Consider the following 25,151-nt stretch of genomic DNA (forward strand, 5'->3'; position numbering starts at 1 on the left):
AACCAAAAAAAAAAAATCTATCGTAATAACACCAGCAATCAGTAGCAAAGAATCTCAAAGAACTTTATACAAATAAATAAAAGCATCCCGTGCCACAAAAAAAAATAAAAAAAAAGTAAAAACATATAAAACATGTCCTATAGTACCAACTCGTTAGAGTAAAAGTTTTCTGTAGTGGAAAGGATAATTATTGATTATTACAATAATATTATGGACAAGTGTAAAGCACTAACGGAACTTGAAATAAGTAAGGTAGCAAAATTAATTTCACAGCTTCTGGATCCAGTGACTTGCTTGGAATGGTATGAATATTTTTTTTGTGTTTGCCTTCTTGTTTTTTATAGAATAGGACATCATTTATTGATATCAATACAGGCCATCAAATTGTTTACATCCTTGCCACCCAGGCTACCTTGCAGTATCAGAGGTGAATAGGCATTTTTTTAATGAAAATAAGGGACGAGATGAGCAGGACATTCAGCTGATGGTAATTGATACGCCCTGCCCATTACAGTGCAGTGCCACTCAGGATTCTTGAAAGACCCAAAAATTGTGAGCTGCGCTGCAACTGCGCTTGTCACCTTGAGACAAGATGTTAAGTCTTACATTGCCAGCCTTATTCACAACATATTGGAAATGCCGGGAAACCGGTTCAGTCAACCTGCTTCCATGGATTTGAAACTGGTCTTATATAAGGATCTCTTAGGATTCACTTTCCCTAGACCAGGCACATGACAAACCATGCTCTAGCATACCTAAACATGATAACTAAATATAACAAAATTAATGCTCACAAAGGAACCCCACAAATGATTTATGCATTTGCAGTGGATTCTATATAAACCAAAAGAATATATTATATTCATATTAAACAACATGTAAACAAATTTTGTATTTTACTGAGTCTCGTTTTTGGAATAGCAATTTTATTTTTATTTCTTGTGTTGATGGTATGTATATCTATATATTTTGAATTTATTCATTATTTTTATTATAAACTATACATATATTATTATAAATGAAAAGGCATAAGAGGCATTTATTTTCTCAAAATTGATTCCTTTAGAATTCTTTTTGATGTCATTTCTAATAACTACTAGATACTACTACCGCTTCGGAAATAAATGGCGCTCCGAGAGAGGAGAAGCGGCGCAAGACACTCTCAGCATTCTTTTTTTTGCGCTCTTTTCAATAAAAATATACAATATTGTACAGTCATTTCTATCGCTATAAAGAAATCATAATCTAGTCCCAGGCTGTCTGATCATTTAGATAATCAGCAGTGGAATAATAGGATTTACGACAGAGGCATTTTTTTATAAAACATTTAAATTTATTTATAGATAACGCCTGAACAGTGGCTGGAACTTTATTATAGAAGTGAATACATTTACCCTTAAAGCTATAATGTATCTTATGAAGCCTACTAGAATTAGTTACAAGCAATCCATTATTTCTAGTGTTACAATAATGATAATGAGACTGTCTATAACCAAGCTGATATATAGCACGAACAGCTCTCTTTTGCAGAGCAAACACTATATCAATGTCAGCAGCATAACCCCATAGTAAAATACCGTACGTCATGATGCTGTGAAATTAACTAAAGTGCACTAATCTAGCGGTCGCAACATTCGTGTACTCTCTAATCTTTCTAACTGCATATGCCGCGGAGCTGAGTCTATCTGCTAGATGGACAATATGTGGACCCCACTGAAGCTTTTTATCTAACGTGATACCCAAGAAGACCGTAATGTCCACAAGTTCCAACCTCTGGTCATTTATAAGTATGTTGTACTGTGTTTGGGGTAATGAACCGTAAACACTTTGTTTTTTTACTGTTTAAGTGCAGATTATTCATCTCAAACCAACACACTATCTTTGAGAGTACATTGTTTACCTCGTCATCAATATCTGCATGTTGCTTCACTTTAGAAATAAGTGAAGTATCATCAGCAAACAATACAATCTCATGGCTATCATCTACCACAAACGGTAGATCGTTAATATATATAAGAAACAAGAAAGAACTGAGAATAGAACCCCGTGGAACACCTATTCCCACAGGTTTACCCGAAGACCGTTTGCCATTTAAATCGACTATCTGAACTCTTTCGCTTAAATATGATTTAGGGCTCTATTTTTCATTCCATAGTGCTTTAGTTTTAGGAGTAAAGTTTCATGGTGGACGTAGTCAAATGCTTTGGACAAATCACAAAAAATGCCCAATGCATCCTGTGACTCTTCCGAGGCGTCAAAGACGTGCTTAATGAGTGTAGTACCCGCATTAATAATTTTTGATAAGCCCCTAGTGAAACCAAATTGATTTTTGTTCATTAATTTACAAAATGCATTTGTAGCTGTTGAAGCAAAAGTTTTTACTAAAAACAGGCAGCACTGAAATAGATCTGAAATTAGCAGGGTCAAAAGAACTGCCTCATTTAAACAAAGGTATAACTTTGCTATATTTCATGAGGTCAGGGAACACACCCTCATCTATGCATTCATTAAATATTATTGCTAATTCAGGTGCTATAATGTCAAGTATGTATTTTACAATATAAGTCAAATGGCCCCATAGGTCTTTTGTATTTTTTATGTTAATTAATTTAAAGATTTTTATTATATTGCTACCTGTAACTTACTTAAATTTCAAATCAGTGGAAGATAATGGGTTTGGGAAGCTAGTGTTAGAAGTCCTATGTGTTTAAAGTGATTTTTAAGGGATTTTCTAGAATTCAGATTATAGATGGCCCTAATCTCCCTTTATGCAAAACAAATATTATTTCAATATCAGCTGCTTTCCCCCATAGCAAATTCCATATGACATAAAGCTATGGAAATAACTGAAATAATTCAATCTTGCTGTGTTAGTATCTACTAACCATCTATGCAATTAAATGCTTTCGAAAGATTAGCTTATTCCTATAGCATTATCTGATCTCTCCCAAGCATGTATATATATGTTGAATCAACGCCATACCAGCATCAGATGTTGCACCTTTCATAAAACCAAATTAGGTAGAACAGAAACTGGTCTATAATTTTTAGTATCTTCCTTATTGCCTGACTTAAAAACTGGTATAACTTTACTGTACTTTAGATAAACTGGACAAATTCCAGTATCACAACATTTATTGAACATAAAACATAATTAGGGAGAAATATTTTGTTTTTTTTTTAAATTAAATTAATTATTTCACCAGCGCCTAAATTGAAATGAAACCACTCAGGTACATTGCTTTTAAGTTTTGATTCAGCTTGTTCTGAAGAAGAAAAGAATAATTTGAAGTATTTTTAACCTGAACAGTAATATAAGAGCAATATCCCTACTATTTTAGATGACCACTCCCAACTTTTTGAATATACACACATCAAAAAAGTCTAAGCAACATGCATGATATTACAAATTTACCATTTATATTAATTAATTTCTAAGTCTTTATTCACTCAAAGTGCATAGGTATGTAAACTTTTTTGTTATTGATGACATACTGGCTGGCATTTTGGCATTCATAGAAGTGTTATTTGTCGTCTTTGGCAGCGCTACAATAATACAAGGGAACCCGCTGAACAGCATTCAGGCCGTAAAAGGAGTACAACCACTCGGCAAGACCGGTACAGACTGCAAGACGCCAGGCTATGTTAACCGCTCGAAAGATAAGTTTGAGGTTACAAAATTCAATTGGTGTTGATGTAAGTCCCCAAACTCGACTGCATGAGTACCTACGGTCTACAAGCTCGACGCCCAATTAGGTGCCCACCGATATGTCACGGGAATCGCGCTCGTCGAAATGAATAGTGTAGAGAACACAGGACATGGTCCCAGGAACAATGCGATAAAATTATGTTTTCCGATGAGTCGCGATTCGGGTTTAGGCCTGATACATGTACGAGTGTACCGTCAGCCCGGAAATTCTGTAAGGCTCAGGTGCATTCAGGAAGTTCATCCATACAGCGGCTCAACAGTTATGATACAGGCGGGTATTATGAAGAACAGGCAAACTGAGCTCGTTTTTGTAAATGGAAACATGAACGCTGAAAATTACGTTGAGGATATTCTCAGACCTTATGTCCATCTATTTGCATAAAGCTTTGACTCCGATTTTTCGTTAATGCTTTACAATACGCGTTCATATACAGCTCGGCGAACCGGTCAATACTTGGCAACGGAGAACGTCCGGGTATTGCCCTGGCCTGCACAATCGCCAGACCTCAACCCATCGAGCACGCATGGGACATGCTCCAGAGACGTGTTTTAAAGGACTTGGACGGAGTGACAACAACCCAACAGCTGAAGGATTTGCTACAATTCCATTGAGAGCGAATAACGCAAGATGACATAAACAGTCTCATTAATTCAATGAATAATCATTGCCGATAAGTTCTGAATAGCAGAGGAGGCCATACTTTGTATTAAATTATCCTATTCTTTCACAATAAATTCATTTTCTTTAATTTTGTTAAAAAAATGTTTAGTTGCTTAGTTTCTGCAGTATATTTTAATATTGTTAATTTCTGTTATTAATAGAACTTATAAAGACAACAGCTGTTATTTTTACATCATAGGAGTGATAGGACCCTAAAAATACTATTTAAAAAAAATTGACAAAAAACAACCGACTTCAAAAACAGTATTCGAAAACAATAGATATAATATGCACTAAAAAGTGTAAAAATAATTGCGTATTTTTATACAATCTAATTAATAAATCTAATTCTAGTTACGATTATTGTTATTTTTGGAATTACAATGGGACCACACGAGTAGCACCAGCTGTCGAATAAAAAAAGAATTATCAAAATCGGTTCACCCAGTCGAAAGTTTTGAGGTAACAAAGATAAAAAAAAAACATACCGACGAATTGAGAACCTCCTCCTTTTTTTAAGTCGGTTAATAAAATACCACGTTATAATGTGAAAAACCCTCCTAAAATTTAAATTAGTACATGTTGCTAGACTTTTTTGATGTGTGGAGATCGAGTCTTTATTTGTTTTATTTTTACCTGTTTCCCTATCTATTATTGCCCAAGTCATTTTTAATTTTATTCTTTGAAGAAAAAATCTGGTCACGAATATGGATATGTTTTGCCTCTTCACAAACTTTTTTAAATATTTTAGAATAGTTACGCACACATTCCTTGAATACTGGATTGTTGTTCAAATTTCTAAGCATAGAGTTCATAATTTCGAGTTACATTAGCTAAACTTTCGTCGGATGAACTACGCAATAAAAAACGTCAATATTATCAAAAGTATTTTTTAAAAATAATTACTTGTTATATGACAATTAAGTTTGGTTCAATAGGAACTAATTTAAGAGAAATACACTTACTAATTACTATTCTGCACAGCGACTACTATTGTGAGATCCACAATTGCATTCTTACATTTAATGCATCAATGTTTCGTCATCCTACGAGCCTTTGATGGACAAAGATAGCAGATTTGCGCACATTAGAAACAAGGGGTCAACTCTCTTTCTCCGAAACGAAACTTCGTAAACGAACAAAATTTAAACGATGTTTCGGTAGTGACCCTACTCTATTTTGTTTTCGGACACATCAACGAACTTCCAGAACCATAGACAATATTCGTGAACGATTGAAATGTAATGTTATTTGTATCCGACTAATTTCAAGATTACTATTTCATGCCAACAACGGGTAGTAACTTATGACAACCAAAAATATCTGTATAAACGCAATGTAAATATGTCAAATTAGTACATAAGATTTTTTTTTTAATTCTTTAAAAAGAGTTCTCAATTATTATGCTAATAAATGATCTTTTAAAGAGCTTTTAAAAATACCTAGCAAACGCGATACCTACTCGTTCTATCTACAACTAAATATCAGATATATACTTATTTGTTTTTTTCACTAAAATATTGCCTCTACATATACCTAACATCCTTTTAAAGGTACATCTTTTCAAATGGCTGCACATACGATGATGAAGCAATACCTTTTAATTGATATGTCTGAGTACCTACTCGCTAGCTAATTGTAAGTAAGATTTCCTGTTATAATAAAATAAAAAATAAATTTTGTTTTTTTATTAATAACAAAAATGAAACTTATCTTAAATTTCACTAAATATAGGACTACTGTTACTGTTAGAAAGGAATAAATAAGATATAGTTCTACCTTTATTAACTATTTCTAACAGTTGTACTAATGCAGCTCATGCCCTTCGACCTTCCTGTAGAGCTTGATGTGAAGAAGCAGCTGATTGAGAGGGAACCAGCCTGCTTCTTTCAGATTGGAGTTCAGACTCTGTCTGAGGCAAGTCGGAAATATTAATAGCACCCCTTATACATAACTTATGTAAAACACATTAGGCTATAATTTTTTTCAGTTTCCTACACACTCTAAGTGGGGAATTTCAGTAATATTAAATTGTAAGCGCAAGTGGCGCCTCTTCGTTCTAAATGTTCTTCACTTAGGGCAGCCTCGACTGAAACCATTCTTGAAGCCATTTTAAGCAAATCTGCAACAAAATCAACACTAACGAAAATCAAATCATTTGGTTTCGTCAAGTTAAGGTTAAAATTCCGAACAAACAGCTGTCGTATTCAAATTTTCGTTAGCAACGTAAATTAATTAGAATAGGTTCAGAAATTCGAAATGTCAAAGAATGACGTTCGGAACGAAACTTCGAAACGAATGGAACCGTAGTAGCACTACAGTAGACATGTATCAGTACGGAAACTAAGCCTTGTTGATAAAATACTTACCAATATGTGCGTACACTCCATTGAAGCAATAGGGTTGTCAGGTTAATTTTCTAACCGACTTTAAAAAAGGAGTTTTGGAACGAAGTTCCTTATGGGGCGTTGCAGAGCGTAAAAAAGTAAAAAGCGTAAGATTTTTATGTATAGTGTATGTATGATAGCTATACAGTGTATAATGCAATATTATAGTTTACATGATGACTGTTATGTAATGTTTTTAAACAACATTTTATTGAATGTTTTTCTTGGAAATATTTTTTTTAATTCTCGTTGAAAATTTTTATTTGAAATATGTGTTTTTAAACTTTGTCCGTTGAAGTTTCACTTCTACCACAGTCTTAAGAAACTCTTCCCTGCAGTCATCCCACGAACATGTCTAGACGGGGCAATTATTATTTTCGTGAGTGTCAATAACGAATATGACATCTATTTTGAGATCCGAGATTGCGTATGTGACTTTTACAATAAAATCAGATTGGGTATCATTTTCGAGATTTTCAAGATCCAAGATGGCGGATGTGGCATTTTCAATAAAATCAATATGGGTATCATTTTCAGTGTCGGTGAACACACAATTTAATTTCAGTCTTCGTTTATTTAAGTCCAGCATTACAGGCTTCAACACCCTCGAGAATGATGAAAACAACACCCATGATAACAAAGTCGATAATTTCATGTAGCTCCAACTTGGATTTACATTTTGACAGCACTATCATAAAATTGTCAATTTCATGCGGCCACCATCTTGGATTAAATTTTGACAGCATTATGTATCGGCACTATCAATTTGAGCACACGCAAAAACCATGAAAACGACACCCATGATGCAAAAATTGTCAATTTCATGCAGCCACCATTTTGGATTTATATTCTGAAACCACTATCTATTTCAGCACCCTCGTACACAATGAAAACGACACGCTTGACGAAAATTTTGATAATTTTTTGCAGCCGCCATCTTGAATTTTCATTTTGGCAGCACTAGCTTCTATTGATTTCAACACTCACGAAAACCATGACAAAAACACATGTAGGTAAGTATTTTTGTCCAAAATAAATAAATATAAAAAACATCTTAGAAAAGCATTAAACCACACTTATAAAAAAATGATAATAACTATTGCAGCCGCCATCTAAGTGTAAACTGTGAATTATGTTCACGAATTTATTATAATCGATCTCACGGACTTATAATTCGAATACCTACTAATTATAATATTAATATAACAATAAATCATTCTTATATACTATACTACTTTATAGTTTAAAAAACGAAAACTGGAGTTTTGATCGAGACGAGTTCTAATAGCCGTATACCACGCAATACGCTGGCATTTTCAAAAAGATCGCGGAAAGAAATAACAACGTGACACTCGACTCGTATTGACCGCGAAAACCGCTTAGGGGCCTCGTCGATGCGCATGTTTGTGTGAGTGTGTCATTTCGAACGTTTGTAGGTAGTTTCCGTACTGGTACATATGTCTACTGTGGTAGTAGGAAACACCCGAAACTTCGTTTTTCGTTGAATAAGAGTAGATCTACAGGATAAGCAGGAGTTTCGTCGGTAGAAGATTCACCAAAAATATCTTGTACCGTGACCTTGTATCACGCCTCAAAGTCCTGTCATCAGCTGGTCTTCCATCTTCATGGGAATTTGGCGGCGTGATATCGGTATCTTTATGTTTCTTACGTCGTTTGATACATAAATAGTATACCAAAACCAAAACAAAACAAAAAACATAGTTTATCAGAAAGCTTTAAATTGATTAACAGACTGTATCATAACTGTGTGTCTGTCAATATCAAATTTAAGCCTAAGAAATAGCCAGTATTTCAGGAAAAATCGTAATAATAATAAAATTTCATTCATACCGAGCATTTGTTTTAATAAAAAAAGGATTCCTTTTGTTTATCGATTGAGGCAGTATTCTGGCGGGTCAGCTAGTATACAATATAATATAAAGAATATGACAATAATAACTAACTTAATAAAATATAACGATCATCTTGTTCACGAAACATCCATGTTTGTATAAAACAATGTATTAAAGGCATAAAAGGCATTTATTTTCTCAAAATTGATTCCTTTAGAATTCTTTTTGATGTCATTTCTTATACTACTAGATACTACTACCGCTTCGGAAACAAATGGCGCTCTGAGAGAGAAGAAGCGGCGCAAGAAACTCTCCCAGCATTCTTTTTTTTGCGCTCTTTTCAATAAAAATATACAATATTGTACAGTTGCTATAAAATAATCACAATCTAGTCCCAGGCTGTCCGATCATTTAGATATTCAGCAGTGGAGTAATAGGATTTACGACAGAGCCATTTTTTTATAAAACATTTAAATTTATTTATAGATAATGCCTGAACAGTGGCTGGGACTTTATTGTAGAAGTGTATACATTTACCCTTAAAGCTATTATGTATCTTATGAAGCCTACTAGAATTAGTTACAAGCAATCCCTTATTTCTAGTGTTATAATAATGAAAATCACTATTAAGAGCAAAAAGGTGACGATTTTTGTGAACATATATTAAATTTTCATAAATGTACTGACAATAAACAGTCATAATATTTATTTCTTTAAATTTTTCTTTGAGAGACTGTCTATAACCAAGCTGATATATAGCACGAACAGCTCTCTTTTGCAGAGCAAACACTATATCAATGTCAGCAGCATGACCCCATAGTAATATACCGTACGTCATGATGCTGTGAAAATAACTAAAGTACACTAATCTAGCGGTCGCAACATTCGTGTACTCTCTAATCTTTCTAACTGCATATGCCGCAGAGCTGAGTCTATCTGCTAGATGGGCAATATGTGGACCCCACTGAAGCTTTTTATCTAACGTGATACCCAAGAAGGTAAAGGTTGATGCATCCAATATACGATCATTTATATTTATACAGTTTATTGTTTATTACTTTTTATGAAATAATTTATAATAGTTAAACACGATTCATTTATTGGATGTAGCACCCAACAAACTAATTTGTTTTGTATATTACAGCCATTGTAAAATACTCTATTTGATTGGAAAGAGCGGCAGTTGAGTTTCTTGTTAGTCCTTCTCACGAGCTCAACTTTTTTTTCGAACAAATGGTAGATTCAATAATTTAAAAGAAATATTTATAGTGACGATTCAAAAGCGCTTAATTTAAGCATAATAATTTTAGACGAAAAAAAAACTTACACAAGTGTGTGTATGGTAAGTAATCACTGCCACTCATACTCACTTACAATTGCTAATTTAGATACAGGGGAGGCTCCTTTGCACAGGAAGCCGGCTAGATTATGGGTACCACAACGGCGCCTATTTCTGTCTGGAAGCAGGAATGTGTAAACATTACTGTGTTTCGGTCCGAAGGGCGCCATAGCTAGTGAAATTACTGGGCGAATGAGACTTAACATCTTGTCTCAAGGTGACGAGCGCAATTTTAGTGCCGTTCAGAATTTTTGGGTTTTTCAAGAATTCTGAGCGGCACTGCATTATAATGGGCAGGGCGTATCAATAACTATCAGCTGAACGTCCTGCTCGTCTTGTCACTCTTATTTTCATAAAAACAAATTCAGGGTCAATGTAATGGCAGAGTGCATCTCTGAGTATAGGTATATAAATGTTATATGAGCCCCACACATTGGCTCTGGTGTAGCTATATACAGCAGGAGTCACCTTCATTGGTCATGTTGTTCTCCGTGCCGACCCACACTTAGTAAGAACCTGTTAGTGCGGCTCAAGATGTTCAACATTATCATAATAGATATTATTTAATTCGGTATAATTAATAATATCCGGAGGACCGAGCCTTGCTCGGATTTTTAAGAATGTATAAAACTTGAAAAAAAAACTAATAGGAAATCTGGATTCGAACCGGGGTCTTCAAAGCCGGAAAGCGGAAGACCCTTTTCCGGATCACCCAATGTCCCATTGATCTATTACAGTCATGTATTTAGTGGCGAAATTTACCTTTGTATTCTAAGGTTATTGTAGCTGTTTCTCATTAAAACATGGATAAAACTCCATTATTTTAAATTAAAACCTAGCTAGATCGATTTATCGCCCCCGAAATCCCCTGTATACTAAATTTTATGAAAATCGTTGGAGCCGATTCCGAGATTCCAATTATATATATATATACAAGAATTGCTCGTTTAAAGATATAAGATAATATGCACATAATGAATCACTGAATTAATAAAATACACACATTAGAATATTATACAGCTTCTTATTTTCAGTTGTAAGTACTATAAGGTACCCACTATTTCCAAGTGTGGTCACAACCTATGTCAAAGCTGTTGGCGAAAGAATCCTGTATGTCCAATATGTAAACTAAAGTTGGATAGAAAAGGATTAACATTGAATTTGCCTAAACAGAAAGTAACTGAAGATATCCTGAGGCTTGTAGATGAGTTTGAGAAATACTTTAGAAAGAACTGTAAGTAATATCTACATAATAATATTAACTTTAATTATCAGTGTGATTACTCACTAAATAATTACATTAAGGGTCTGTTTCATAATGTTCAAGTCGCAGATTGTCATAGGCTCTAGCCTATAATTTATCTGATTTTTAATAACAATATATAAAAGTAAAAATAAAATTGATTGTGTTTCACTATCACGTCACCAATATGTTTGAATAAAAGTGAATACTAGAATACTTATCTGGCAACCTCTCACACAGTAGTTCTGTTGAATTAAATGGAAATATTAAAAATGTTTTTAAACGAAATAACGTAACACAAGCTTAATGGATTTTAATGAAATTTTTTATTTCCTATTTTACAATTTTCTAATTTGTATATGTCTCTAAATAGCACTTAGAGAAAAAATCATTATAACCTAACCGCAAATTATGGCATTCTTATGGGTTTGAAAGGTTAACATACATAAAAACAAAAATTGTAAATGTTCAAAAAATATCAACTACAGTTTAGATTACAGAAATAAGATAAACTCAAAGTGCCGAAATTATAATTATGTAATTATAAAAAAAAAAATACTAACAACATCGATCAACAATCGAACAAAGTCGATAATCGAATGACACACTTTTTAAAAGAAGAACTAGGTATACAGGCATTCACGTACACACCCTTAAATTTTTATTCTAGTCTAAAAGGATGTATCAATAAACATCACGAAAATACGAAACAGTTAATAACTTGAGTTATTAAGAATAATAATCACGCAGATTATCCTATTTTGCATCGCATGCACACTTTTTCAGTCCCGCAAATCTCGCGGGATTGGAAAATGGTGCGGGATCCCGCCATACCGAGATCTCGGTATTGCGGGATTGGAAGCCCTACTTTGCATCTGGTGTAGTAATTATTATTATGATTAGTTGTAGCCATTATGAGGGGATTTCTTGTTATCTACGTATGTTGGCATAATATAACTCTATGTTAAACTAATGAAATGTGTAGGATATTCTGGGAACTAGTTTCACTTAGTTCATCTGTGGAAGCAATTGTACTGCTAAAAACTTTCGTCACCATTTGGTTAATCGTAATTATTTCAAAAAGAATAGATACAAAATATATGCTTATTATTATACATTATATATTTTTTTTTATTTCAGTGGATGATTTTATTTTTTCCAAGTGTGATAATATTCAACAATCAGTTCAAAATAAAAATGTTGATGAATGGTTGTCTAGCTCTCAAAATAAATTTTCTGCTCCAACAGTAGATTCGCAAGATTCAACTCAAGAAGTAAATGCTTTTGTTAATGTCATTGTAGAAGATATTCAGATCCACACAGAAAGTAATAAAATTAAAAATAACAGTGTAAAATCATGCAAAATGCAACAACAACAAGATGATTGGAATAAAATAGAGGTACTTGAATCTGAAGATTTTGTCACAAAGGATAAAGAAAATATTGTAGGACCAATGGATATAGAGCAATGTGATTATTTGGCGGATGAAGTTGAATATACTGTAGAAAACCCTCGTAGAAGTTCTAGAAAAAATATAGAATTCAAAGAGATGGAATTGAATAAAATTCACAATGAAAAAACCATATCAAAACCATTGAATATTGTGAAAGCACAGAATAAGAAAAAGATAAATTCTTCTGTTGAAACATTTACAAATATGCGAAATGCTCTACTAGTAGGAAATAATTTGGATAAAAATTGTGATACTCAAAATAAAAAAATACATACTTCAATGATAAAAGACAAAATGCGAATTAATGAAAATATGCAAGACAGCCTAATTAAAGATAATATCGATTCTGAAAAGGTTATTTATTCAAATGAAATTAAAAATCATACAAATAAAAACAATATAGCTAGTAATATGCTTTCCCGAAATAAGATCACTACTGAAACTAATACTTTAAATACAGATCCTAATCGAAAGAATGTGTTATTTCATATGCAAAGTTCACTGTATAGTAAAGTTAAATATAATTCAGTGTTAACTGATGCAGTAAATGATGGCAGTGAAATAGAAACAGAACCTTTTCATAATGATGATATTGAATTAACTATTAAAATTGGTAACACTGTAACTAATATAATGATTAAGAAAAACAAAAATATACAGGTTAATGTCAATGCTGATAAAGAAGTTCAAACAACACTTAGAGAAAGTAATTTGGATAAAGCTACTGTAGCAACTTCTCCAATTAAAGAATTTCTGGAAGACAAAGGTGATACAGACAGAATTGTTTATAGTCAACCTTCAAAAAATACTTTAAATGGACGAAAGATTGTTGAAGGAGTGTCACACTCCCTAAAATCAGTAAGTGATAAAAAGAACACTGCATCAGCTATCACTACTTCTGTACAAACTATAGCTACAGAAAGTATTGAAAAAGTGTTGTCAACTATGATGGAAAGTAGACATGTACCAACAAATCAGAATCTTCAACAATCAAAAACAAATAATGATATAAATAATACAAAAAGTTATATTGTTAAGGAATGTGCTACTCAGTCACTTCAATCAACAAAAAGTACTCCATCTGCAATTATTTTGCCCTCATATAAACATAGAACAAAATCACAGTTGTGTACAGAAAAGAGAGGGAGGGAACTCCTGAACTCAGAACTTGAGCCAGATAGTAAAAAACTAAGAGCGAATAATATTGAAGCTCTTCCGATGGAATCTAAAAAAATTGAACAAGATAGTGATAGTTATGGTGTTATCATGAGTCAAGTGTTCACTCACGATGATGTTGATATGAAAGCTAATAGTAAAAGAAAGATTATCAATAAAAATACTCAAATACTATCAGATTGCAAAAGTTTAAAAGCTGAACTAGCACTGTCTCAGAGAACAAAACAAAATACAGTTGAACTATATAGTCAAAATTTATTTACTATTTCAGAAAAAGATATTGATATTGAAGCTAAAAAAACTCACACCCAGGTAATTTTTTTTATTATACTGTGAAAACGCTGCTTGATGTAACTTGATGTTAAGGAATTGCCTTTGACTGCGGGCTTTAACTGTGACAAGATGATAACTTTTTACTGGGGTAACATGAAAACGATTTATGATTCAAAAATATTAAATTCTATATTATGTGCATTGCAATCATTTGTACTTTAATATTTTTTAGAAAAGTATAGCTAGCCATAAAGAACATAAGACAGATGCTAGCAATATGTCAGATTGTGTTATGGAGCCACATGAACTGTGCACTCCACAGGACAACGATTGTGATTCTGACGAGAGCGTAGTGGAAGAAACTCCGCAAAAGTGAGTAGCGGCTCAGAATAACATAACTACTGTTAACATTTATATATTACAAACATTTATAGCAATATTTTAGTGAAACACGTATGATGTGTGCGAAATACTTTCTAAAAGTATTAATACTTATTTTTAATAATTAATAATTTTTAATATCTATTATTAATACACAAAATTACACTAATCAATATCCAATAATAATCTATGTTTTTTATTTATTTTTTTTAAAAATCCGATGCTTTTAATGATAGTTAGTCAAACTTTAATGTTTTTTAGAACTAATATAGAATCAAACTTAATGTAGATCTCGCTCCTAAAAAGTTTAGAATCCTATTGTGCTATTGGTAATATTTTTATATTGTGTGTAGCTTGTTATTTGTTGATGTTGTATATAATTGTAATTGTAGGCACATAACACATGTAACGTGTATAAGTATTTATTAAAACAAAGTGTGAAATCAAATACATATTAACGAGTTACGATCGTTTTGCACGCAGTAACCAACTGCCACGTGTTTCAGTATAGATAGCAAAAGGTTGAAAACATGTTTCAATATTGGACATATTCTATACATTGATGTACAATAAATAACTAGGTACAAAAATTATCTGAAGCAAAACTCTGTCTACGCATCTATTAGGCAGAATTTTGTTTTGCCCGCGCTTTGAATACAACGCTACGCAATGAATTAATGTCCAAATAACAGGATATCCAAACTTAATTAAGATGGAGTGTCGTATTTCAGGTAACCCTTTAAATTAACATAATTGCGTGTTGCATAATCTTGATGTTTTTAATAATTTTGCTAAATAATTAAATTTCTAAAACATAATTATTACATCGCCGACGAAATGTGCTAAGACGTATGTCACTTGTATCACCATTATCGATGAGCTTATTATGAGCGTATACAATGACAATACTTTGAACATTACTAGTAAGTTGGAATGTGTTTTAATGTTACCTGTACAAGTTAATGTATACCTATATAATACAACGCCGCTCGGACATTTTTGACGACCTTTCGATTTGGAAGCTAGTTTTAAAATGTTGGTACATCAATGATTCTAAATTAAATTAATGGTTATGAATGATTACAAAAATTGAAAAGCGAACTAATTCTTCAGTAAAACTAACATGGGGGTTACTGATAGCCCCCATGTTAGTTGGTAACCCCCACTGGTGTCATATTAAACCTATTTGAAATTTTCAGAAGTACATCTTTTTCAAAGAAAAAAGTTGCAAGCAATAAAGCAATAGATGAAATAACATCAAATGATGACATTATCTCACAAAACACTGTCAAACAGTTACATCAGTTTCAACAGCCATATCAAATAAGGAATACATCAACCAGTCAAAATATCACCGTAATCACAAATGTCAAAGACAGTCTGGAAACACCATCGTCCATCAGAAACTTTTCTGATCAGATTCAACACAAATCTACACCTAATGCCAGAAAATCACTTAATTTTAAAGATAATGTTGAGCGAATAAATGATAGTATTGAGAAAACATTATGTCCCAGTTTGGTTGAAATTGTATCAACGACCCAAGAGAAGGAATTTATGAGCAAAGCATTTGAACAAAATCATATGATTCAGAGTAAAAGAAATGACAAGGGTCTGAACTATTTTGTCGCAGGTTCTTTCCTATCTTCTGCTGAACTTGCTAATACTCGAATGCTGTGTGCTAGAAGGAATTGGACATATCTTGATAAATATAGCAACGAGTTAACACATTTAGTTGTTGGCTCAAACGGAGATAAAAAGGGACAACGGTAACTTGTATTCTTAGTAATTATATTGTTTTTGTTAAGGCTTGAAGACAAAATCATGCCGCTTAATATATTATATACATGTATATACTGATATGGTAGCCTGCACTTGTTGTTCTATTTACTGTGAAAACCCGTATTTTGAAATGGTCGATTTTTCGACGTTGGCCAACCGCGTACTAATTATGGCAGACATTCTGTTTTGCACCTGTGCAAACCAGAATGCAACAGAATGTCTGCTACTATACTATCCTGATAGTAAATTTATACGAAAAATAATTTTAAAGATATTGACATTTTTTCGTCAGCCGTAATAAATTTATTAACTCTGTGATCGAACACATGTCCCATGCTGAGAACGATGCCCATTAGACTGAACCCTACACACTACTCACAACTCATAACACTCTCACATATTCATACACACACATAGCACACATTATTTAGGACTTCTTCTTCTTTATTTTATAAAATTACTTACCATTTATTTGCCAACGTTATTATTTCATTATAATTTTATCTGCCAATCGCAATAGTAATACATGTATATAGTTTATAGAATTAATCTATAGAATAGAAATGCTGTAAAGTTTGTTTAAATTAAATAACCACCTGATATTAAAGCGCTGGATGGTAGTAATTATACGTTGGGTTTAATATTGTATCTTTTGCTTTGTTTTTTTTTTTTTTAAATTATGGAATAGGAGGACAAACGAGCGTACGGGTCACCTGTTGTTAAGTGATCACCGCCGCCCACAATCTCTTGCAACACCAGAGGAATCACAGGAGCGTTGCCGGCCTTTAAGGAAGGTGTACGCGCTTTTTTTGAAGAAGAAGAAGCTCATTCAACAGCTTTGTAGTACGTGGAAGAAAGCTTCTTGAAAACCGCACTGTGGAGGACCGCCACACATCCAGATGGTGAGGATGATATCCTAACTTGTGGCGTGTCGTGCGAAGGTGGAATTCGGCGGCAGGAATCAGGTTAAACAGCTCTTCGGAACACTCCCCGTGATAAATGCGGTAGAAGACACACAATGAAGCGACGTCTCTACGCAACGCCAAGTGATCCAGCCGTTCACAGAGCACTGGGTCCCCGACAATTCGAGCTGCACTGCGTTGCACGCGGTCAAATGGATCGAGCTGATACTGGGGTGCGCCAGACCAGAGATGACAGCAATACTCCATGTGTGGCCGGACCTGCGCTTTGTAGGGCGCTAGAATGTGGGCCGGCTTGAAGTATTGCCGTGCTCTATTAATGACGCCCAGTTTCTTTGAAGCCAATTTGGCTTTGCCTTCCAGATAACCACGAAATTGGCAATCGCTCGAGATTTCGAGACCCAGTATTCCGATACTAGGCGAGGCTTTGAGGGTAGTGTTGTCGAAGAGCGGTTGGTTGTTTGTATTATAATACCACGCTTTTTTAACTCTCTCATAAATGAGGCATCAGCGTACGTACGTTGGATGTCCCGGACGCGGCGGTATGGCGCGCTATATGTTCACATCACAGATGTATTATACATGCCACCGAACTATCAAAAGTTTTGTTTAGTGGAATCAACAGCTATATGGTCGTCCCTTTGTATTTGTTCTGGTAATTCTAGAAATATTGATAGACGCGATCACCACTATTTACAATAAACAAAATCACAAATTTAGGATTTGTCGTCGATTATATCGGTGCAAATAAAATACTATATCATGCAAATGTATGTATTTTTACAAACATTCTTTAAATTAGTGTAATTGTCATGGCGCGCCTCAGTAATCAAACCAAATTTGAAAGCGACACAGCGATGACAATTGAGGACTGTTTCAGATGACTTTCTCAATTTTATACTTTCGTTTTAATGAAAATCTTAGTAATCTCAATATTTATATCGAAACTGGGTCATTTTTGTAATGATTTTAAATTTTTCTTTAGACTATTTATTCGTTGATACATTAACAGTGTCGCCATGCACATGTTCATAAGCGTGCGGCACGCTCGCCCTTTATAATTACATTAATCTTTATTTTTCAGAACATTAAAGTTTATGTGTGCAGTAGCAGCCTCTAAATGGGTCGTGTCGTACGAATGGGTAGAACAATGTTTGAGCACCAACGATTTCATAGAAGAGGTAAAATTTTTTTTGACGTTAAATTCTCACAGAATACATTATAGAACAGTTACAGAGAATCACTCCACAAAATATATTAGAGAAATAAGGACTCTGGCCGCGATACAATTAGGTGCAATTAAGATCGCACAGGGCCACAATGATTGTATTGAATATAGATTATTATTATATAGTACTAGTGGACCCAACAGACGTTGTCGTTATATTTTCAAATTTAAGACGTGTGTACAGACACACGTCTTAAATTTGAAAAATCTGTCCAGCCGTTAGGAGGAGTTCACTAACATACACATGAACAGGAGAATTATATTATATGGACGTAATTGAGAATCTAAACCAATCTCAAATTCACTGAAACAAACAAAAAGTCATCAAAATCGGTCCAGCCGTTTAGGAGGTAGTTTAATTGGGAATCTAAACCATTCCTGAATCGACCCGAAGACACACATCAATCTCAAATTCACTGGAACACACAAAAATCTCATCAAAATCGGTCCAGCCGTTCAGGAGGTAGTTCAATTGTGAATCTAAACCATTCTCGAATCCACACAGAAAGTTTCAATAAAATCGGTCCAGCCGTCTAGGAGTTCAGTGACATACACACGCACACAAGAATTATATATATAAAGATTACATTAATACAGTATTCTAAAATAATTAAAAAAGTTTGTGAACCATCGTTGACGACCCATATAGCCGAATGGTTAGTGGCCCTGACTACTAAGCTAGAGGTCCCGGGTTCGATGCAAACATTTATATGATGAATATAGATGTTTGTTTCCGAGTCATGGATGTTTATATGTATTTATGTATGTTTAAGTAAGTATATTGTATTAAATATATCATTGTCTTGTACCCATAGTACAGGTTATGCCTAGTTTGGGGCAAGATAATTTGTCTAAAAGTACCTATGTCAATATTTAAAAAAAAGAGGCAATACGTACCCATATTCGCGACCAGATTGTTTCATTAAATAATAAAATAAAAATTACTTAGGGATATAAATAGGGAAACAGGTAAAAATAAAACAAGATTCTATCTATATTAAAAAAGTTGGAGTGGTCATCGAAAATAGTAGGAATATCGCTCTAATATTCCTGTTCAGATTACAAATACTTTAAATTCTTAAGATTTATGGGGCGTGTCTGTGGCTATTATAGCAAAAATAATCAAAAATACCTTGTCTTGCCATAAATAGTGAAACAAAGAAAAAAAATTTCTATTGCAAATAACATTTATTACTTTCATAGTTTAGTACATAAATATAAAACAATTTAGAATATAAAAGCTCCTTCCAAGTGGTCTCCATTGGCTGCAATACTGTCAGTCCTTTAAACGTTCAGGCCAGTGATCGATAGAAGCGAGCACACTTTCCATGGGAAAATTCGTCACTGCCAATCATACGGGTTATTATTCCAAATTATCATGGCTCTAAAGAGCAAGCCGTACTCTCTAAAACTGACCATAATCATATCGTGGGCAAATGAGACAAAAGATGTCTAATTTGACCACTAATTTCACTAGCTACGGCGCCCTTCAGACCAAAACACAATTATGCTTTCACATTTCCGCTGTTCGAGTGACGTGACGTTCATAAATCTTGTATGCTTTGTTCAACTCTCAGTTTGTGGCTTCATCTACAGATCTAAGTACTTTACTAATTCACATGATGAAGTAATTGACTTGAGATGTCTGATGTTTGACTCTTTCAAATCTAAACAGTTTGTTTTTTTTAAGGTGATATCCCTATCAAAAATACTGTAGTAATTCTAATAAATTCGTGAACGTATAACGATAGGTGTATTAAACACCTAATAGGCCTAATATTATTTTCGTAACCTAAGTAGGTATTAATATAAACTTAGTATAGATACCTATCAAAGAATCATTACGAGAAAAATGTATTAACTATCAATTAATCCCAGGAGCCTATTTTTTACTGTGCAAATCTGCATTAAATGTCAGTGCAAGTTGTGTGGCCAGTGTTAATACAATTACGTGTACATTAACAGGAGCCGTATGAGATGTTGGACGCGATGGGTGAGCCCGGACCGAAGCGGTCGCGGCTCTCCAAAGTGAAACTGTTCAGCTCAATAACATTCTTCTGTATGCCGCCGTTCTCCGTGCTGGACTCTGATACTCTACAGGTACTGTGTCACTTCCTGCTGGCCACTGCCTGCCATGTCATACTGACTACAAGGTACAGATACCAGTGCACGAATGTGATACAGCTGTGACCTAATTCTAACTGATGACCACCATAATCATGAGTGTGTCGATAAAGGAGGATGGCGAGAATGGACCGACATAATTTAAAAATTAAGGAATCATCGTACAAGTACTAGTTCAAAGAGAGAAAAGTCAAAAGTTAAATTATTATAATTTATTAAAAAATAAATCTAATTATTGCAATTTACATCTACATTTTTTTGACATGACAGTCCTTGTCATTAGTTATATGGATGTTCCGACAACATCAAACTAACTATACCTACTCAAATCAGTATTTCAGCCGTAATTCGAAATAAGATTCAATAAGATTATAGTTTTTTGATACTACAATCGTTAGATAGATGCAGGAACTTAATTATTGGACAAAATTAAATAACACTTTTCCTTTGACGGGAAGTATTGTTATACCCATAGACTTAAAAATATATAAGAATAAAATAGAAGTTCCGTTATTTCCTTAGAAAGTACGGAACCCTATAAAAGATGCCCGCTGAGTTTTCTGAGAAGGCGATGAAGATGAAGGTCGGTTATCAGTTTCCTTCCTTTCTTCCCATGTTTGTGGCATATTATTTGTAATGCGTGCTAGATTATGACGTTCAATTTGACTCGTTTCTTAGTCTTAAGTGTAATTATTATAATAGCCTCTTAAATGGTTTTAAAGGAAATGTTAGAAGCTGCTGGTGGGAAAGTGGTGAAGGATTTCAAGCAGATACAGAACCCTCGAGTACCTTCGCTGGTCCTGGCCGAACCCGAGGACACCCAAGATCAACGTTTCATAGGTAAGTTTGAGTATATTCCATTGGTGAAGGTCGCTGCTGTAGGTACGAGGGTACATTGATAGATTTTAGAACCGGCCCATTGTAAACAATATAATAAAAATTATATAAATGGAACTCTGCCAATATTATTGACTATGTATATTGTATGTTATTAATTTGTCATTTAATTTACGATTTGGCGGTGAATTCAAAATTGTTTTAATGACTTTCGATGACATATAAGGCAGTAAGAAAGTTATGATAGTCTAAGATTGGCCTTTATCGATGAACTCCCATCTCTTGCCACTGTTTACACGACTCAAGAGAACATTAGTGTTGTGCGGTGTATAATAGAGAGTGACACACCGCCAGGCGAACGATGAATTGTTGGCGACGTCACCGGTCACCATTACTATTTTTATTTATCCCGGAAAGTAAAAGGAAATCTTTAATTTCACTTCACATTGCTCCACATTACCCATTGAACGAAAGTTCCGGCATGCTGTGATGCGTTGAGCTCCTGAGTAAGCTGCATTTGAAGCTGAGTGTACGGATCACGTATTTATATCTGGAATTAAATCACCTCTCATAAATTCATACTGAGCTTATGAATTCTGAACATACATATTTTTATTTAGGCGGTATATCTGTCGGATCTACTAGTATTACTATACATGTATATCAATATTCCCCAGCATTCGTACCTACTATTCAATGGGGTGGGGTGGGGCTAGATACTAAAATATAAATATGTGTTATTTATTTTCAGATTTAGCGGAAAAAGCAAAGATTGTCCCCGTAAATTTTGAATGGGTTCTCAACTGTATCGGAAAGTACACATTGGATTCCATACGAGACCTTTTGTTGTGTCCAGAATCGTCGCTGCCACAGGCTGCCGCCACCTGGCTGGAATCTTTCATGTGACGACTTCTTAACCTGACCTCTGAGCTAGTATATGGCACACCTGGGTTTAAATCTTGCTAGATGAAAACGAATTTGTTTGTTTCCGAATATTAATTTCGCTAACAAATTTCCAACATCGCGGAAACGTTTATCTTGTACATATTTTATTCTTTGAACGAGTATTGTGTTTACTCTCGGTGAACGTCCGCGTCGGTTTCGGTGGATATTAAAACCAATGACGATTCATTTATAAATAAGAGTTTTATAAAAAAAACAGAAATGCGTTTAGCAATAAATATACGTTCTGAACGTTAAATTGTTTATTGAAATTTTAAAACGATCGATATGGCTTTGATTCATCTTTTAACATATTTTTTGTTCAGAATTTTATTAGTATTGTAATGTCATTTCAAGAGCTGGCCTCATTTTTATGGAATTAATATTGAAATGCGCAATACTGTGTGATGGCAATCAACATCATTTTAAAACGTCAAATATTGGAATTTTACTTGAGGTGTTTTTGCTCAACGACAATATAGACCTTAACGACAACCTCTCTATAGGTACATCATTTTATGGTCATAATAACTGTACAAGCATGTCTGGTCAGCTCTATACAATTTAAGATTCATGCCGAGATAATAACGAGAGACTTCACCCAATGGACCACTTGGATGTTTGTTTTGAGTAATAACATGGGCTATTAAAGCATGGAAAAAGGTCTCTATCCGTAGATAATAGATTATTTAAATTAAATATGTAAATGTAATATTTTTTGTAATTTTATGTGATAATTATGTAGCAAGCAGGTACCCGCGACTTTGCCTGCGTAGCTTTCAGGGTAACGATTCAAGTAATGGCGCTACAGAAGCAGGCTAAAAAGTGTCATGTAAAACTTTAAATCTGGTTTGTACAGGCCAACTGCTATTTCTTCGAATAATTATTAACTTTATTTTGTCCCTTGCTTTGACGGGTTTCGCCATAAAATTTCACATGAAAGGGGTCTCATCAAGGACGTGTCATCTCGAGTCAAGGAAATAAGACAAATGAGACTTTTTAGCGATGAATTTAACATATTCATTTAAAGTAGAAGCCGAGCGTTCGTGAAAAAATTAATTACTTTGTATATGATAAAAATAAAAACCAAAGACTTGGTTATTTGAATTTTTCACATAAATTTTGAGGTTATGTGAAAAAAGTGTGAAGATTAAAGTGGTAGATCTTTTTTAACCTACATCTTTACTATTTACCTTTTTTCCATAGGACTTGTAGTTTCGTCGCAAATCAAAATAAACGGGTTTTTACCTTTTTACAAAGAAGGGGGCCTTTTCCCGTTCCCGACCTCAGATCGCCCGTAATTTATTTTTCCTTTCATTTTTGTTATATTCTTTTCCTTTTCCAATAGGTTTCATCCTACTATTTTTTTTTTGTTTCAAAAATTATCGACCCTGGTCTAGTAGGCCTGTGGTTGTCATACATAAATAGACTTGGATTATTTGCTCGATCTAACAAAAGCTTCAACTTCTGACTAAAATATTTTCTTTATTTTAAACACTATGATTAATGCATCACATCTTAATGCGATAGAGATGTAATATTTTACACATATATAAAATCATGAAATTTAAAAATAAAATTCGGGTGTTTCGAGCACGAAGAGCACGCGTCATCGGTGTTTGGCCGACGTCGGAGGTCGACGTTCCTATCCGGAAAAACAATTTATAATCTATACAAAATATCCGCATTATGTACCTTTACTTTAAACATTTTTTATAAGATCAGCCCCAGGTACCTTGTATCCTTCAGATCGTTATATCCTGCCATATCCAAAATAAATACATCGGGTGAAAGAGCGAATAAAATATAGTATAGTCTCATGTAAAGACACCGTGTACAGCGTTACATTCTTATCAGCTATTTTATGTATGTAACAACTTTGTGAGAAAAGTGTAATTCAGATGTAAAAAGTATAAAAAAGCAAATCTATTGACAAACTAAATAAATCGTAAGTTTAGAAAATCCACAGTTAAATTACAGACGCTACCTATATAAATTATATATATTGTAAATCCCGCGCAACGTTATTGATTCTCAGCGTCATTTAATTCCAATCATACGAAAGTATTATTTTCACCTACATATTTCATACATCAAGTTTTGTGCTAAGCGCCATCTTGTGTCAGTAACATGACACAACTACAGCACATTCGAAACGCATAATATAAGAACTATACTAGCGGCACGCTATGATGGCCGTTTTGACATATTGTAATAGTGATGTAAAATGTCAATTTATTCTCGAAAATAGACAATAATGAACAGTAATTTGCTCCTTCAATGTAATTATTAGTTAATACGAAACTTCATGAGTAGACAAACTTTAAAACGGCCATCATAGCGTGCCGTATGTATAAATTATTTGTGTTACTTTCTGTTGCTCAACACTGTCGCTATGTTCCCTACGATAGCTTCATTCGTAATAAGAGAGCTGTATCTCTGTTAATACGTAATTATGTATCCCTACTCTGTGATTAGACTATATCCAACTGTTTTTGTAATTTAATCTGATAATAAATATACTATATACCTATACATGTACATAGAATTGTTAATATAACGTTATGAACTATTTTAGTTATTTTATTTTTGAATTGGTTTATTTCCATGAAGAAACTCTGAGAAGAAAGTTGGCGCCGGTCCTTACCCGTCTTTTCCAGCTCTCTTCCTCATCAGGCGTAGTCACGAAATTATGGAAGGCGACTTTAGTGCACCCGATCCTTAAGAAAGGTGTACGCTCGGATCCGTCCAACTACCGTCCCATTGCCATTACCTCCAAAGTTATGGAGTCGATTTTCAACCACCAGCTCTTGCCATACCAGCTGATCAGCGACTGCCAGTA

The 25,151-nt window shown here is 34.0% G+C and overlaps 1 protein-coding gene across 1 annotated transcript; it reads left to right on the forward strand.

The window, feature by feature from the left end:
* On the forward strand, positions 1-24,881 carry LOC126974061 (breast cancer type 1 susceptibility protein homolog). The gene is made up of 9 exons (XM_050821445.1): positions 1-302; positions 10,984-11,183; positions 12,333-14,134; positions 14,328-14,467; positions 15,676-16,245; positions 18,263-18,359; positions 20,372-20,506; positions 21,253-21,370; positions 22,119-24,881. The coding sequence occupies exons 1-9, from the start codon at positions 211-213 to the stop codon at positions 22,271-22,273; spliced, it is 3,309 nt and encodes a 1,102-aa protein (XP_050677402.1). The 5' UTR covers positions 1-210; the 3' UTR covers positions 22,274-24,881.
* Positions 24,882-25,151: the final 270 nt, after the last annotated feature.

This window comes from Leptidea sinapis, chromosome 31 (genome assembly GCF_905404315.1).
Source record: "Leptidea sinapis chromosome 31, ilLepSina1.1, whole genome shotgun sequence".
Lineage (NCBI taxonomy): Eukaryota > Metazoa > Arthropoda > Insecta > Lepidoptera > Pieridae > Leptidea > Leptidea sinapis.

Excerpts from the sequence above, each read along its gene's own strand:
- LOC126974061 (XM_050821445.1), top strand. The coding sequence starts at position 211 with ATGGACAAGTGTAAAGCACTAACGGAACTTGAAATAAGTAAGGTAGCA. Across the intron at positions 11,184-12,332 it reads GAAATACTTTAGAAAGAACT|TGGATGATTTTATTTTTTCC; the intron begins GTAAGTAATATC and ends TTTTTATTTCAG. Across the intron at positions 16,246-18,262 it reads GGAGATAAAAAGGGACAACG|AACATTAAAGTTTATGTGTG; the intron begins GTAACTTGTATT and ends TTTATTTTTCAG.